The sequence below is a fragment of the Bombina bombina genome, chromosome 4 (genome assembly GCF_027579735.1).
Source record: "Bombina bombina isolate aBomBom1 chromosome 4, aBomBom1.pri, whole genome shotgun sequence".
In the NCBI taxonomy this organism is placed as follows: domain Eukaryota; kingdom Metazoa; phylum Chordata; class Amphibia; order Anura; family Bombinatoridae; genus Bombina; species Bombina bombina.
Window position 1 is genome coordinate 569193368 of NC_069502.1, and position 18025 is coordinate 569211392.

At 41.9% G+C, this 18025-nt stretch overlaps 1 protein-coding gene across 1 annotated transcript in view; it reads right to left on the bottom strand.

The window, feature by feature from the left end:
* The window catches only part of MDN1 (midasin AAA ATPase 1), a 1255339-nt gene that overhangs the window by 969749 nt on the left and 267565 nt on the right, over positions 1-18025 (bottom strand). The window contains 2 exon segments of the mRNA XM_053710546.1: positions 8895-9041; positions 9140-9348. Coding sequence (XP_053566521.1) covers positions 8895-9041; positions 9140-9348 — 356 coding nt within the window.

Here is an 18025-nt window from a genome sequence, read left to right on the forward strand (position 1 = left end):
CATAGGAGAAACCATATGGTACCGTGGTGACTGTAGTTAAAGAAAATAAATTATCAGACCTGATTAAAAAAAAAAAACAGGGCGGGCCGTGGACCGGACACACCGTTGGAGAAAGTAATTTATCAGGTAAACATAAATTCTGTTTTCTCCAACATAGGTGTGTCCGGTCCACGGCGTCATCCTTACTTGTGGGAACCAATACCAAAGCTTTAGGACACGGATGAAGGGAGGGAGCAAATCAGGTCACCTAAATGGAAGGCACCACGGCTTGCAAAACCTTTCTCCCAAAAATAGCCTCAGAAGAAGCAAAAGTATCAAACTTGTAAAATTTGGTAAAAGTGTGCAGTGAAGACCAAGTCGCTGCCCTACATATCTGATCAACAGAAGCCTCGTTCTTGAAGGCCCATGTGGAAGCCACAGCCCTAGTGGAATGAGCTGTGATTCTTTCGGGAGGCTGCCGTCCGGCAGTCTCGTAAGCCAATCTGATGATGCTTTTAATCCAAAAAGAGAGAGAGGTAGAAGTTGCTTTTTGACCTCTCCTTTTACCGGAATAAACAACAAACAAGGAAGATGTTTGTCTAAAATCCTTTGTAGCATCTAAATAGAATTTTAGAGCGCGAACAACATCCAAATTGTGCAACAAACGTTCCTTCTTTGAAACTGGTTTCGGACACAGAGAAGGTACGATAATCTCCTGGTTAATGTTTTTGTTAGAAACAACTTTTGGAAGAAAACCAGGTTTAGTACGTAAAACCACCTTATCTGCATGGAACACCAGATAAGGAGGAGAACACTGCAGAGCAGATAATTCTGAAACTCTTCTGGCAGAAGAAATTGCAACTAAAAACAAAACTTTCCAAGATAATAACTTAATATCAACGGAATGCAAGGGTTCAAACGGAACCCCCTGAAGAACTGAAAGAACTAAATTGAGACTCCAAGGAGGAGTCAAAGGTTTGTAAACAGGCTTAATTCTAACCAGAGCCTGAACAAAAGCTTGAACATCTGGCACAGCAGCCAGTTTTTTGATTGAATAATAAAAACTACAGTTAAACACTAAAAAACTCTAAGCCATCTCCGTGGAGATGTTGCCTGTACAACGGCAAAGAGAATGACTGGGGTAGGCGGAGCCTAGGAGGGATCATGTGACCAGCTTTGCTGGGCTCTTTGCCATTTCCTGTTGGGGAGGAGAATATCCCACAAGTAAGGATGACGCCGTGGACCGGACACACCTATGTTGGAGAAAGGAGGAATAAACAGTAAAGAAGACTTGCAACAGCATGTTTATTCATGTAAAAGCAAGACCTGTATAAAAACATAATTTATGTAAGAACTTACCTGATAAATTCATTTCTTTCATATTAACAAGAGTCCATGAGCTAGTGACGTATGGGATATACATTCCTACCAGGAGGGGCAAAGTTTCCCAAACCTTAAAATGCCTATAAATACACCCCTCACCACACCCACAAATCAGTTTAACGAATAGCCAAGAAGTGGGGTGATAAGAAAAAGTGCGAAGCATATAAAATAAGGAATTGGAATAATTGTGCTTTATACAAAAAAATCATAACCACCACAAAAAAGGGTGGGCCTCATGGACTCTTGTTAATATGAAAGAAATGAATTTATCAGGTAAGTTCTTACATAAATTATGTTTTCTTTCATGTAATTAACAAGAGTCCATGAGCTAGTGACGTATGGGATAATGACTACCCAAGATGTGGATCTTTCCACACAAGAGTCACTAGAGAGGGAGGGATAAAATAAAGACAGCCAATTCCTGCTGAAAATAATCCACACCCAAAATAAAGTTTAACAAAAAACATAAGCAGAAGATTCAAACTGAAACCGCTGCCTGAAGAACTTTCCTACCAAAAACTGCTTCAGAAGAAGAAAATACATCAAAATGGTAGAATTTAGTAAAAGTATGCAAAGAAGACCAAGTTGCTGCTTTGCAGATCTGGTCAACCGAAGCTTCATTCCTAAACGCCCAGGAAGTAGATACTGACCTAGTAGAATGAGCTGTAATTCTTTGAGGCGGAGTTTTACCCGACTCAACATAGGCAAGATGAATTAAAGATTTCAACCAAGATGCCAAAGAAATGGCAGAAGCTTTCTGGCCTTTCCTAGAACCGGAAAAGATAACAAATAGACTAGAAGTCTTACGGAAAGATTTCGTAGCTTCAACATAATATTTCAAAGCTCTAACAACATCCAAAGAATGCAATGATTTCTCCTTAGAATTCTTAGGATTAGGACATAATGAAGGAACCACAATTTCTCTACTAATGTTGTTGGAATTCACAACTTTAGGTAAAAATTCAAAAGAAGTTCGCAACACCGCCTTATCCTGATGAAAAATCAGAAAAGGAGACTCACACGAAAGAGCAGATAATTCAGAAACTCTTCTAGCAGAAGAGATGGCCAAAAGGAACAAAACTTTCCAAGAAAGTAATTTAATGTCCAATGAATGCATAGGTTCAAACGGAGGAGCTTGAAGAGCTCCCAGAACCAAATTCAAACTCCAAGGAGGAGAAATTGACTTAATGACAGGTTTTATACGAACCAAAGCTTGTACAAAACAATGAATATCAGGAAGAATAGCAATCTTTCTGTGAAAAAGAACAGAAAGAGCAGAGATTTGTCCTTTCAAAGAACTTGCGGACAAACCCTTATCCAAACCATCCTGAAGAAATTGTAAAATTCTCGGTATTCTAAAAGAATGCCAAGAAAAATGATGAGAAAGACACCATGAAATATAAATCTTCCAGACTCTATAATATATCTCTCGAGATACAGATTTACGAGCCTGTAACATAGTATTAATCACGGAGTCAGAGAAACCTCTATGACCAAGAATCAAGCGTTCAATCTCCATACCTTTAAATTTAAGGATTTCAGATCCGGATGGAAAAAAGGACCTTGTGACAGAAGGTCTGGTCTTAACGGAAGAGTCCATGGCTGGCAAGATGCCATCCGGACAAGATCCGCATACCAAAACCTGTGAGGCCATGCCGGAGCTATTAGCAGAACAAACGAGCATTCCCTCAGAATCTTGGAGATTACTCTTGGAAGAAGAACTAGAGGCGGAAAGATATAGGCAGGATGATACTTCCAAGGAAGTGATAATGCATCCACTGCCTCCGCCTGAGGATCCCGGGATCTGGACAGATACCTGGGAAGTTTCTTGTTTAGATGAGAGGCCATCAGATCTATCTCTGGGAGCCCCCACAATTGAACAATCTGAAGAAATACCTCTGGGTGAAGAGACCATTCGCCCGGATGCAACGTTTGGCGACTGAGATAATCCGCTTCCCAATTGTCTACACCTGGGATATGAACCGCAGAGATTAGACAGGAGCTGGATTCCGCCCAAACCAAAATTCGAGATACTTCTTTCATAGCCAGAGGACTGTGAGTCCCTCCTTGATGATTGATGTATGCCACAGTTGTGACATTGTCTGTCTGAAAACAAATGAACGATTCTCTCTTCAGAAGAGGCCAAAACTGAAGAGCTCTGAAAATTGCACGGAGTTCCAAAATATTGATCGGTAATCTCACCTCCTGAGATTCCCAAACTCCTTGTGCCGTCAGAGATCCCCACACAGCTCCCCAACCTGTGAGACTTGCATCTGTTGAAATTACAGTCCAGGTCGGAAGAACAAAAGAAGCCCCCTGAATTAAACGATGGTGATTTGTCCACCACGTTAGAGAGTGTCGAACAATCGGTTTTAAAGATATTAATTGAGATATCTTCGTGTAATCCCTGCACCATTGGTTCAGCATACAGAGCTGAAGAGGTCGCATGTGAAAACGAGCAAAGGGGATCGCGTCCGATGCAGCAGTCATAAGACCTAGAATTTCCATGCATAAGGCTACCGAAGGGAATGATTGTGACTGAAGGTTTCGACAAGCTGTAATCAATTTTAGACGTCTCTTGTCTGTTAAAGACAGAGTCATGGACACTGAATCTATCTGGAAACCCAGAAAGGTTACCCTTGTTTGAGGAATCAAAGAACTTTTTGGTAAATTGATCCTCCAACCATGATCTTGAAGAAACAACACAAGTCGATTCGTATGAGACTCTGCTAAATGTAAAGACGGAGCAAGTACCAAGATATCGTCCAAATAAGGAAATACCACAATACCCTGTTCTCTGATTACAGACAGAAGAGCACCGAGAATCTTTGTGAAAATTCTTGGAGCTGTAGCAAGGCCAAACGGTAGAGCCACAAATTGGTAATGCTTGTCTAGAAAAGAGAATCTCAGGAACTGATAATGATCTGGATGAATCGGAATATGCAGATATGCATCCTGTAAATCTATTGTGGACATATAATTCCCTTGCTGAACAAAAGGCAATATAGTCCTTACAGTTACCATCTTGAACGTTGGTATCCTTACATAACGATTCAATAATTTTAGATCCAGAACTGGTCTGAAGGAATTCTCCTTCTTTGGTACAATGAAGAGATTTGAATAAAACCCCATCCCCTGTTCCGGAACTGGAACTGACATAATTACTCCAGCCAACTCTAGATCTGAAACACAATTCAGAAATGCTTGAGCTTTTACTGGATTTACTGGGACATGGGAAAGAAAAAATCTCTTTGCAGGAGGTCTCATCTTGAAACCAATTCTGTACCCTTCTGAAACAATGTTCTGAATCCAAAGATTGTGAACAGATTTGATCCAAATTTCTTTGAAAAAACGTAACCTGCCCCCTACCAGCTGAACTGGAATGAGGGCCGTACCTTCATGTGAACTTAGAAGCAGGCTTTGCCTTTCTAGCAGGCTTGGATTTATTCCAGACTGGAGATGGTTTCCAAACTGAAACTGCTCCTGAGGACGAAGGATCAGGCTTTTGTTCTTTGTTGAAACGAAAGGAACGAAAACGATTGTTAGCCCTGTTTTTACCTTTAGACTTTTTATCCTGTGGTAAAAAAGTTCCTTTCCCACCAGTAACAGTTGAAATAATAGAATCCAACTGAGAACCAAATAATTTGTTTCCCTGGAAAGAAATGGAAAGTAGAGTTGATTTAGAAGCCATATCAGCATTCCAAGTCTTAAGCCATAAAGCTCTTCTGGCTAAGATAGCCAGAGACATAAATCTAACATCAACTCTAATAATATCAAAAATGGCATCACAGATGAAATTATTAGCATGCTGGAGAAGAATAATAATATCATGAGAATCACGATTTGTTACTTGTTGCGCTAGAGTTTCCAACCAAAAAGTTGAAGCTGCAGCAACATCAGCCAATGATATAGCAGGTCTAAGAAGATTACCTGAACATAGATAAGCTTTTCTTAGAAAAGATTCAATTTTTCTATCTAAAGGATCCTTAAACGAGGTACCATCTGACGTAGGAATGGTAGTACGTTTAGCAAGGGTAGAAATAGCCCCATCAACTTTAGGGATTTTGTCCCAAAATTCTAACCTGTCAGGCGGAACAGGATATAATTGCTTAAAACGTTTAGAAGGAGTAAATGAATTACCCAATTTATCCCATTCCTTAGCAATTACTGCAGAAATAGCATTAGGAACAGGAAAGACTTCTGGAATAACCGCAGGAGCTTTAAAAACCTTATCCAAACGTATAGAATTAGTATCAAGAGGACTAGAATCCTCTATTTCTAAAGCAATTAGTACTTCTTTAAGTAAAGAGCGAATAAATTCCATCTTAAATAAATATGAAGATTTATCAGCATCAATCTCTGAGACAGAATCCTCTGAACTAGAAGAGTCCAAAGAATCAGAATGATGGTGTTCATTTAAAAATTCATCTGTAGAGAGAGAAGATTTAAAAGACTTTTTACGTTTACTAGAAGGAGAAATAACAGACAAAGCCTTCTTTATGGATTCAGAAACAAAATCTCTTATGTTATCAGGAACATTCTGCACCTTAGATGTTGAGGGAACTGCAACAGGCAATGGTACATCACTAAAGGAAATATTATCTGCTTTAACAAGTTTGTCATGACAATTATTACAAACAACAGCTGGAGAAATAGCTACCAAAAGTTTACAGCAGATACACTTAGCTTTGGTAGATCCAGCAGGCAGTGGTTTTCCTGTAGTATCTTCTGGCTCAGATGCAACGTGAGACATCTTGCAATATGTAAGAGAAAAAACAACATATAAAGCAAAATAAATCAAATTCCTTATAAGACAGTTTCAGGAATGGGAAAAAAATGCCAAACATCAAGCTTCTAGCAACCAGAAGCAAATGAAAATGAGACTGAAATAATGTGGAGACAAAAACGACGCCCATATTTTTTGGCGCCAAATAAGACGCCCACATTATTTGGCGCCTAAATGCTTTTGGCGCCAAAAATGACGCCACATCCGGAACGCCGACATCTTTGGCGCAAAATAACGTCAAAAAATGACGCAACTTCCGGCGACACGTATGACGCCGGAAACGGAAATGAATTTTTGCGCCAAAAAAATCCGCGCCAAAAATGACGCAATAAAATGAAGCATTTTCAGCCCCCGCGAGCCTAACAGCCCACAGGGAAAAAAGTCAAATTTTTGAGGTAAGACAAAATATGATAATTTAAAGCATAATCCCAAATATGAAACTGACTGTCTGGAAATAAGGAAAGTTGAACATTCTGAGTCAAGGCAAATAAATGTTTGAATACATATATTTAGAACTTTATAAATAAAGTGCCCAACCATAGCTTAGAGTGTCACAGAAAATAAGACTTACTTACCCCAGGACACTCATCTACATGTTTGTAGAAAGCCAAACCAGTACTGAAACGAGAATCAGTAGAGGAAATGGTAAATATAAGAGTATATCGTCGATCTGAAAAGGGAGGTAAGAGATGAATCTCTACGACCGATAACAGAGAACCTTATGAAATAGACCCCGTAGAAGGAGATCACTGCATTCAATAGGCAATACTCTCCTCACATCCCTCTGACATTCACTGCACGCTGAGAGGAAAACCGGGCTCCAACTTGCTGCGGAGCGCATATCAACGTAGAATCTAGCACAAACTTACTTCACCACCTCCCTTGGAGGCAAAGTTTGTAAAACTGATTTGTGGGTGTGGTGAGGGGTGTATTTATAGGCATTTTAAGGTTTGGGAAACTTTGCCCCTCCTGGTAGGAATGTATATCCCATACGTCACTAGCTCATGGACTCTTGTTAATTACATGAAAGAAATATTGTCCTAGAGACAGAATGCTACTTATAGCCACCAATACTGAAAGTATTTCACACAACCTATGGGGAACAGTACCAACTGTAGAATGTTCCTTCCTATCAATGTCAAAATATATGTGGCAGTTGTGCAATTAACAATACAGATCAACATTTCACGTTTATCAAGACAGCAGCTGCACCTCCGATTAATTCCTACAGGAGGGACCAGCATGCCTAACTTTGTGTGGAACTCTTTTTCCCTTGTGGTACCGCTCTGCCTAACATGACAGAGGAGAGGTCACCCAAGAAAAACTCTAGGCGGCGCAAACAACCTCTCAGCTGTATTTGTTTTGTGAAACACAGCCAAGGAGGCCCCTGCGATCCGCTAGCAGCAACAATCTAAATAAAGCAAGCACACATGGCACCAATCTCCGCCCATCGTGGGCGTACGCGATATGCAGGGGAAATATGGAGCCGTAAATGAGTAGACAAACAGCGCACACACAATGGAGCGTAACAAAGCTACGCCCCTTTGTGGGCGTATCAAGCTCAATCTGCTGTGCGCTGCAAAATCTGCAAAAAACAAAATGGAGCCGCCGGGAGTCCTAATCAGCACTAAAGTAACACGCTGAAAAGTACAACTCCCCTGCCGGACGCCATCTCCTAAGTTAAAACACCTAAGTTAAACACTCCTAGGTGGAACTCACACCATAAATGAGCTACATAAAATTCCCTGTCGGCTGAGAAGAACATAAGCCGAAGTAAGCAGGGGCATCGTCAGAAATACAAACATCCTGTATATTTCAAATTCCCCAGTCAGTTCCCATTGTTATCTGAATAAAAACAGCTGAACAGTAATAGCCCACAGTATTGACTAAATAGGAGCACCCTGTCTGACGGCATCTCAGTACAAGCGTAAGATACAGGGATAAGCAACACCTCATGTACCCTCACAAGAATCCTATATAACACTGTAGTGAAATAGGATAACCCTCCCTGCAGGCTGTGCAAGTAGTTATAAGCCGCTGGGATTCAAGAGAAGGACGAAATGTGCTGCTTCTGTCACATAACTGCTATTGAAAAGTAGCCTGAACCCAGGGATATGTTATAAACAGAGTGCTAAGTCCTTTCTGTATAACTCCAGAAAATAAAGATTAGCACTTACCTTAGAAGTCTGCCCGGCAGTAAGGCATCTCACCCGGCTTGTGAAGTTCCTTTCTCCTCTTCACATTGGCCTGTGGGGAAAAAAAGTACTGAGCTGAACTCCCTCAGACTCTTGTAAGCCGGGCAGCATACATTTATGGGAGGCGCAGTGAGAATTATATCTCACAAGTTCCCATTGCTATGAAGCCACCAAATGCTTCTCTTTTTGTGCTGAAGACTGAGACTGATTTGGTATAGGCTAAACCCCATAACAAAGTAGCCCACTGCGGTACTACATAAAAAATAAACTCTTGATTGAAGAAACTAAAACTAACACCTCACTCTGCCTCTTCCAATCACTAACACAGGCAAAGAGAATGACTGGGGTGGGAGGGAAGGGAGGAGCTATATATACAGCTCTGCTGTGGTGCTCTTTGCCTCCTCCTGCTGACCAGGAGGCGATATCCCATAAGTAAGGATAAAATCCTTGGACTCGTCATATCTTGTAAAAGAATACAAATGTATTTATTTATAATCTATAAAAAAAAATAAAAAGACAGCAGTTGCTAAAAACGAAGATGTCAGAATTACCTGAAGATCTAACATGACTGCAACCAATTTGCTGGCGTAAGATGGAGGAAGGCTGCATCGTTTGTGCAAGATAGTCTCCAGCTCTGTGCTTGGCAATTCATCAAAATGTAGTTCTACAAATCGGTTTCGAAATGCCCTAGACAGCACCTACAATTCAAACAACACCCCAAACATTTAGCATATAATAAAGAGGGGGGGGAGACACAAAAATTAAAGCCAGCATAAAACAGGAGCCCATTACAAACCTTTCGACCGCCATAGATGCCAGGTGGGTTCTGAGTAGCAAAGAGCATGAACCGAGGGTGTGCCTTTACCACCTCCTGGGTTTCAGTGATGAAAAGCTCCCTATTATCATCTAACAGTCTGTTGAGGGCTTCAAGTACATCGGTTGGTGCTAAATTTAACTCATCCAAAATTATCCAATATCCTTTTCTCATTGCATCAATTAGAACTCCTGAAAAATAAATAAATTAGTCTGGTATACAAAGAACAAAAGATGCAAAGTATGACCTTAATTAGGAATGGTTTAAACATTTATTTTCTTAAATGCTTTAAACTCTTGTCTACAGTTTGCCAAGGATTAAGCAAAAAAAAATGTCTGCCTCACAAACAGATTACATCCCAAGTGATAGCAGAACACCATGTCATAACACAGATCCAACAAGGTGATAGACCATCTCACATTAAAGGGACATTTCAGCCAAAACTGAAATCCACATGGATGCATTTCAGTTTTGAATAGAAACATTTTTGCAATATACATGTATCAGCAATAATGCTTCTAATAAAAGCTTTAGCGGTTTTGAAAGTTTATTTAAAGTGAATGTAAAGCCGAACAAAGTGCTTTACGTCAATCGATAGATTTCACAAAATAAGGCTACGTTTCATTCATCAATTTCACTCTAAACGCTTATTTAGGTTTTCTAATATATTATAACTAATGTATTCTCCTCCGTCCGCATTATTGTTAATTTTCATCATTGATGACAATTAAAGCATTCTGCAATCAACACTGCCACCCTGGGGCGTTCAGCCCCTTTTCCAAATACACCCACTATATAATGAGCGCATGCGGCAATGATTCTTGCTAATGTTTAGTGTATTTGCGCGTTAGACGCGCATGCTCTGTTTCAATCCTCTTCGATCACAGAAAGTTGTCAGACAGCTGATTTCATAGCGCTGTCTGTTATTATGCGTAAATATCTTCCTAAATCAAATTTTAAAAAAAATAAAAATTTATGCTTACCTGATAAATTTATTTCTTTCTTGACATGGCAAGTCCACTGATCATCATCAATTACTGTTGGGAATAACACTCCTAGCCTGCAGGAGGCGGCAAAGAGCACCACAGCAAAGCTGTTAAAGTGAAGGTAAGTTTTGCTCATTGATAACTAATATTCATATTCCTTTTATAGTGTTAAATCAAGTCGCTAGTTTTTTTTTTTAATAAAAACAGAATTTATGTTTACCTGATAAATTACTTTCTCCAACGGTGTGTCCGGTCCACGGCGTCATCCTTACTTGTGGGATATTCTCTTCCCCAACAGGAAATGGCAAAGAGCCCAGCAAAGCTGGTCACATGATCCCTCCTAGGCTCCGCCTTCCCCAGTCATTCGACCGACGTAAAGGAGGAATATTTGCATAGGAGAAACCATATGATACCGTGGTGACTGTAGTTAAAGAAAATAAATTATCAGACCTGATTAAAAAACCAGGGCGGGCCGTGGACCGGACACACCGTTGGAGAAAGTAATTTATCAGGTAAACATAAATTCTGTTTTCTCCAACATAGGTGTGTCCGGTCCACGGCGTCATCCTTACTTGTGGGAACCAATACCAAAGCTTTAGGACACGGATGAAGGGAGGGAGCAAATCAGGTCACCTAGATGGAAGGCACCACGGCTTGCAAAACCTTTCTCCCAAAAATAGCCTCAGAAGAAGCAAAAGTATCAAACTTGTAAAATTTAGTACAAGTGTGCAGTGAAGACCAAGTCGCTGCCTTACATATCTGATCAACTGAATGTAAGGGTTCAAACGGAACCCCCTGAAGAACTGAAAGAACTAAATTGAGACTCCAAGGAGGAGTCAAAGGTTTGTAAACAGGCTTGATTCTAACCAGAGCCTGAACAAAGGCTTGAACATCTGGCACAGCTGCCAGCTTTTTGTGAAGTAACACAGACAAGGCAGAAATCTGTCCCTTCAAGGAACTTGCAGATAATCCTTTCTCCAAACCTTCTTGAAGAAAGGATAGAATCTTAGGAATTTTTACCTTGTCCCAAGGGAATCCTTTAGATTCACACCAACAGATATATTTTTTCCCTATTTTGTGGTAAATTTTTCTAGTTACAGGCTTTCTGGCCTGAACAAGAGTATCAATGACAGAATCTGAGAATCCTCGCTTTGATAAGATCAAGCGTTCAATCTCCAAGCAGTCAGTTGGAGTGAGACCAGATTCGGATGTTCGAACGGACCTTGAACAAGAAGGTCTCGTCTCAAAGGTAGCTTCCATGGTGGAGCCGATGACATATTCACCAGGTCTGCATACCAAGTCCTGCGTGGCCACGCAGGAGCTATCAAGATCACCGATGCCCTCTCCTGATTGATCCTGGCTACCAGCCTGGGGATGAGAGGAAACGGCGGGAATACATAAGCTAGTTTGAAGGTCCAAGGTGCTACTAGTGCATCTACTAGAGTCGCCTTGGGATCCCTGGATCTGGACCCGTAGCAAGGAACCTTGAAGTTCTGACGAGAGGCCATCAGATCCATGTCTGGAATGCCCCACAGTTGAGTAATTTGGGCAAAGATTTCCGGATGGAGTTCCCACTCCCCCGGATGAAATGTCTGACGACTCAGAAAATCCGCTTCCCAATTTTCCACTCCTGGGATGTGGATTGCAGACAAATGGCAGGAGTGAGTCTCCGCCCATTGAATGATTTTGGTCACTTCTTCCATCGCCAGGGAACTCCTTGTTCCCCCCTGATGGTTGATGTACGCAACAGTTGTCATGTTGTCTGATTGAAACCGTATGAACTTGGCCTTTGCTAGCTGAGGCCAAGCCTTGAGAGCATTGAATATCGCTCTCAGTTCCAGAATATTTATCGGTAGAAGAGATTCTTCCCGAGACCAAAGACCCTGAGCTTTCAGGGGTCCACAGACCGCGCCCCAGCCCACCAGACTGGCGTCGGTCGTGACAATGACCCACTCTGGTCTGCGGAAGCTCATCCCCTGTGACAGGTTGTCCAGGGACAGCCACCAATGGAGTGAATCTCTGGTCCTCTGGTTTACTTGTATCGTCGGAGACAAGTCTGTATAGTCCCCATTCCACTGACTGAGCATGCACAGTTGTAATGGTCTTAGATGAATGCGCGCAAAAGGAACTATGTCCATTGCCGCTACCATCAAACCTATTACTTCCATGCACTGCGCTATGGAAGGAAGAGGAACAGAATGAAGTATTTGACAAGAGTTTAGAAGTTTTGATTTTCTGGCCTCTGTCAGAAAAATCCTCATTTCTAAGGAGTCTATTATTGTTCCCAAGAAGGGAACCCTTGTTGACGGAGATAGAGAACTCTTTTCTACGTTCACTTTCCATCCGTGAGATCTGAGAAAGGCCAGGACAATGTCCGTGTGAGCCTTTGCTTGAGGAAGGGACGACGCTTGAATCAGAATGTCGTCCAAGTAAGGTACTACTGCAATGCCCCTTGGTCTTAGCACCGCTAGAAGGGACCCTAGTACCTTTGTGAAAATCCTTGGAGCAGTGGCTAATCCGAACGGAAGTGCCACAAACTGGTAATGCTTGTCCAGGAATGCGAACCTTAGGAACCGATGATGTTCCTTGTGGATAGGAATATGTAGATACGCATCCTTTAAATCCACCGTGGTCATGAATTGACCTTCCTGGATGGAAGGAAGAATTGTTCGAATGGTTTCCATTTTGAACGATGGAACCTTGAGAAACTTGTTTAGGATCTTGAGATCTAAGATTGGTCTGAACGTTCCCTCTTTTTTGGGAACTACGAACAGATTGGAGTAGAACCCCATCCCTTGTTCTCCTAATGGAACAGGATGAATCACTCCCATTTTTAACAGGTCTTCTACACAATGCAAGAATGCCTGTTTTTTTATGTGGTCTGAAGACAATTGAGACCTGTGGAACCTCCCCCTTGGGGGAAGCCCCTTGAATTCCAGAAGATAACCTTGGGAGACTATTTCTAGCGCCCAAGGATCCAGAACATCTCTTGCCCAAGCCTGAGCGAAGAGAGAGAGTCTGCCCCCCACCAGATCCGGTCCCGGATCGGGGGCCAACATCTCATGCTGTCTTGGTAGCAGTGGCAGGTTTCTTGGCCTGCTTTCCTTTGTTCCAGCCTTGCATTGGTCTCCAGGCTGGCTTGGCTTGAGAAGTATTACCCTCTTGCTTAGAGGACGTAGCACTTGGGGCTGGTCCGTTTCTGCGAAAGGGACGAAAATTAGGTTTATTTTTGGCCTTGAAAGACCTATCCTGAGGAAGGGCGTGGCCCTTGCCCCCAGTGATATCAGAGATAATCTCTTTCAAGTCAGGGCCAAACAGCGTTTTCCCCTTGAAAGGAATGTTAAGCAATTTGTTCTTGGAAGACGCATCCGCTGACCAAGATTTTAACCAAAGCGCTCTGCGCGCCACAATAGCAAACCCAGAATTTTTCGCCGCTAACCTAGCCAATTGCAAAGTGGCGTCTAGGGTGAAAGAATTAGCCAATTTGAGAGCACGAATTCTGTCCATAATCTCCTCATAAGAAGAAGAATTATTATTGATCGCCTTTTCTAGCTCATCGAACCAGAAACACGCGGCTGTAGTGACAGGAACAATGCATGAAATTGGTTGTAGAAGGTAACCTTGCTGAACAAACATCTTTTTAAGCAAACCTTCTAATTTTTTTATCCATAGGATCTTTGAAAGCACAACTATCTTCTATGGGTATAGTGGTGCGTTTGTTTAGAGTAGAAACCGCCCCCTCGACCTTGGGGACTGTCTGCCATAAGTCCTTTCTGGGGTCGACCATAGGAAACAATTTCTTAAATATGGGGGGAGGGACGAAAGGTATACCGGGCCTTTCCCATTCTTTATTTACAATGTCCGCCACCCGCTTGGGTATAGGAAAAGCTTCGGGGGGGCCCGGGACCTCTAGGAACTTGTCCATTTTACATAGTTTCTCTGGAATGACCAAATTCTCACAATCATCCAGAGTGGATAACACCTCCTTAAGCAGAGCGCGGAGATGTTCCAACTTAAATTTAAATGTAATCACATCAGGTTCAGCTTGTTGAGAAATTTTCCCTGAATCTGAAATTTCTCCCTCAGACAAAACCTCCCTGGCCCCCTCAGACTGGTGTAGGGGCCCTTCCGAACCAATATCATCAGCGTCCTCATGCTCTTCAGTATTTTCTAAAACAGAGCAGTCGCGCTTTCGCTGATAAGTGGGCATTTTGGCTAAAATGTTTTTGATAGAATTATCCATTACAGCCGTTAATTGCTGCATAGTAAGGAGTATTGGCGCGCTAGATGTACTAGGGGCCTCCTGTGTGGGCAAGACTGGTGTAGACGAAGGAGGGGATGATGCAGTACCATGCTTACTCCCCTCACTTGAGGAATCATCTTGGGCATCATTTTCTCTAAATTTTGTGTCACATAAATCACATCTATTTAAATGAGAAGGAACCTTGGCTTCCCCACATTCAGAACACAGTCTATCTGGTAGTTCAGACATGTTAAACAGGCATAAACTTGATAACAAAGTACAAAAAACGTTTTAAAATAAAACCGTTACTGTCACTTTAAATTTTAAACTGAACACACTTTATTACTGCAATTGCGAAAAAGTATGAAGGAATTGTTCAAAATTCACCAAAATTTCACCACAGTGTCTTAAAGCCTTAAAAGTATTGCACACCAAATTTGGAAGCTTTAACCCTTAAAATAACGGAACCGGAGCCGTTTTTATATTTAACCCCTTTACAGTCCCTGGTATCTGCTTTGCTGAGACCCAACCAAGCCCAAAGGGGAATACGATACCAAATGTTGCCTTCAGAAAGTCTTTTCTATGTATCAGAGCTCCTCACACATGCATCTGCATGTCATGCTTCTCAAAAACAAGTGCGCAATACAGGCGCGAAAATGAGACTCTGCCTAAGATTAGGGAAAGCCCCTAGAGAATAAGGTGTCCAATACAGTGCCTGCCGGTTATTTTACAAAATTCCCAAGATTAAAATAATTCCTCAAGGCTATGGAGTATAAAATATGTTTATATATAAATCGATTTAGCCCAGAAAATGTCTACAGTCTTAAAAAGCCCTTGTGAAGCCCTTTTTTTCTGTCTGTAATAAAAATGGCTTACCGGATCCCATAGGGAAAATGACAGCTTCCAGCATTACATCGTCTTGTTAGAATGTGTCATACCTCAAGCAGCAAAAGTCTGCTCACTGTTCCCCCAACTGAAGTTAATTCCTCTCAACAGTCCTGTGTGGAAACAGCCATCGATTTTAGTAACGGTTGCTAAAATCATTTTCCTCTTACAAACAGAAATCTTCATCTCTTTTCTGTTTCAGAGTAAATAGTACATACCAGCACTATTTTAAAATAACAAACTCTTGATTGAATAATAAAAACTACAGTTAAACACCAAAAAACTCAAAGCCATCTCCGTGGAGATGTTGCCTGTACAACGGCAAAGAGAATGACTGGGGAAGGCGGAGCCTAGGAGGGATCATGTGACCAGCTTTGCTGGGCTCTTTGCCATTTCCTGTTGGGGAAGAGAATATCCCACAAGTAAGGATGACGCCGTGGACCGGACACACCTATGTTGGAGAAACTATTATTATTTATATACTCTTAAAAGTAAATTTTATCTACCGTTGCCTGCCGAATCTCCTCCCATCTAGCATTTCCGGATTTCAGACACAGTGACGTATAGAGCGGTCCCACCCGCTCTATACGTGTCATCCAAGCTTGTGCACAGAGCGTCTACTCACCGCGCATGCGCATCCTTACTACACTGGCAACATTGCGCATGCGTTAATCGCGGCACTTACCGATATTACCAAAAATGACCGTATTATTATAATGAGCGATACAAATATTTCCCTCTAGTATCCGTTAGTTTTGCGCTGAGCTTTCACTGTGCTAGTCAAATATATTTGGTAGTGCGCATGCGCGAAACGTGGACGCACTCGCTTGGCCGCAAAGAACCACAAAATGCTACGCATGCGCATATTGGCCGAAACCATGCTTACGTCAATTGACGGCTGCCTAACGGCCAAAGAATCAATTGGCTCTTACAACAACGTGATCGTTGTTTAGAAAAAAAAATAAACAATATATATAAAAATATATAACTAATCTTCTCACTAACTCCCTATTTCCTCACAAAATACCGCAACATCTAGCCTGGGAAAGAGAAATTGGGTTCTCTGTAACATTAGATGTCTGGCATGTCAGAATCATGACTACCAGGAAGCTTCTTCATTGCGCCACACTCTGGGAGCTTTACTACAAAGTGCTAGTCCGTTGGCACCTAGTCCCTGTTACCTTGCATAGGATCTATCAGTCACATCCCCCTAGTTGCTGGAGAAACTGCAAAATGATCGGGTCAACACTACACATATGGTGGACTTGCCCAGTCATCCAACCGCTATGGAGAGATATATACACGCTCCTTCAATCACTTGGCCTCACACCTCCATTCACCCCTGAGGTAGCTCTTCTACATATGCCAATGCCTAACCTTTCCCCCTCGAAGGAAGCCCTTACAATTTATATCCTTATGGCCACGAAACTCGCACTTGCCAGAGCTTGGAAAGGGGAAAGATCCCCTTCCCTCTCACAGGTACTCTCCACGGTTCATTTTGTTGGACAAATGGAACAGTATTCATATAAGGTTCTAGATAAAGTAGACTCATTCCATGCAATATGGTCCCCTTGGATCATGAAATTCCCCAAATGGGATTCAAACCCCACACCCCCACAATGAAGAACTATCCCCCTCCCCCACTTCCCCTTCCCCCCCCATCCCCTATTTTTTTTTTTTTTTTTTCTCCCTCCCTTCCTTTTTCCCTCCTCGTCCTTCCCACTCCCCTCTTCAACCCGCCGCCTATCGTCCCTGTAACACGTCCCTGTAACACTCTACTATCTTAACTTGGGAATACAGGTATTATTTTACCATCTCTTACACCTACAACTACTTGCCATCCTCTCCCTATTTTCCCCCTATGAAAAAGAGACCATTAACTCTTTACACTCTGCCTACTCCTATCTCTTTCTTAGACAGTTTTGATATTACATGTTTATTCCATGAGAATATTGTTGATATGTTTAAACTCGCCCCAAAGGCATTGTTTTGTTAACATGAAGTTTGTCTCAATAAAAAAATTTTGATTAAAAAAAAAAAATATATATAACTAAGGTAATATTGCGATATAATAATACTGATGAATGAAAACAGAATTTATGTTTACCTGATAAATTACTTTCTCCAACGGTGTGTCCGGTCCACGGCGTCATCCTTACTTGTGGGATATTCTCTTCCCCAACAGGAAATGGCAAAGAGCCCAGCACAGCTGGTCACATGATCCCTCCTAGGCTCCGCCTTCCCCAGTCATTCGACCGACGTAAAGGAGGAATATTTGCATAGGAGAAATCATATGATACCGTGGTGACTGTAGTTAAAGAAAATAAATTATCAGACCTGATTAAAAAACCAGGGCGGGCCGTGGACCGGACACACCGTTGGAGAAAGTAATTTATCAGGTAAACATAAATTCTGTTTTCTCCAACATAGGTGTGTCCGGTCCACTGCGTCATCCTTACTTGTGGGAACCAATACCAAAGCTTTAGGACACTGATGAAGGGAGGGAGCAAATCAGGTCACCTAGATGGAAGGCACCACGGCTTGCAAAACCTTTCTCCCAAAAATAGCCTCAGAAGAAGCAAAAGTATCAAATTTGTAAAATTTAGTAAAAGTGTGCAGTGAAGACCAAGTCGCTGCCTTACATATCTGATCAACAGAAGCCTCGTTCTTGAAGGCCCATGTGGAAGCCACAGCCCTAGTGGAATGAGCTGTGATTCTTTCAGGAGGCTGCCGTCCGGCAGTCTCGTAAGCCAA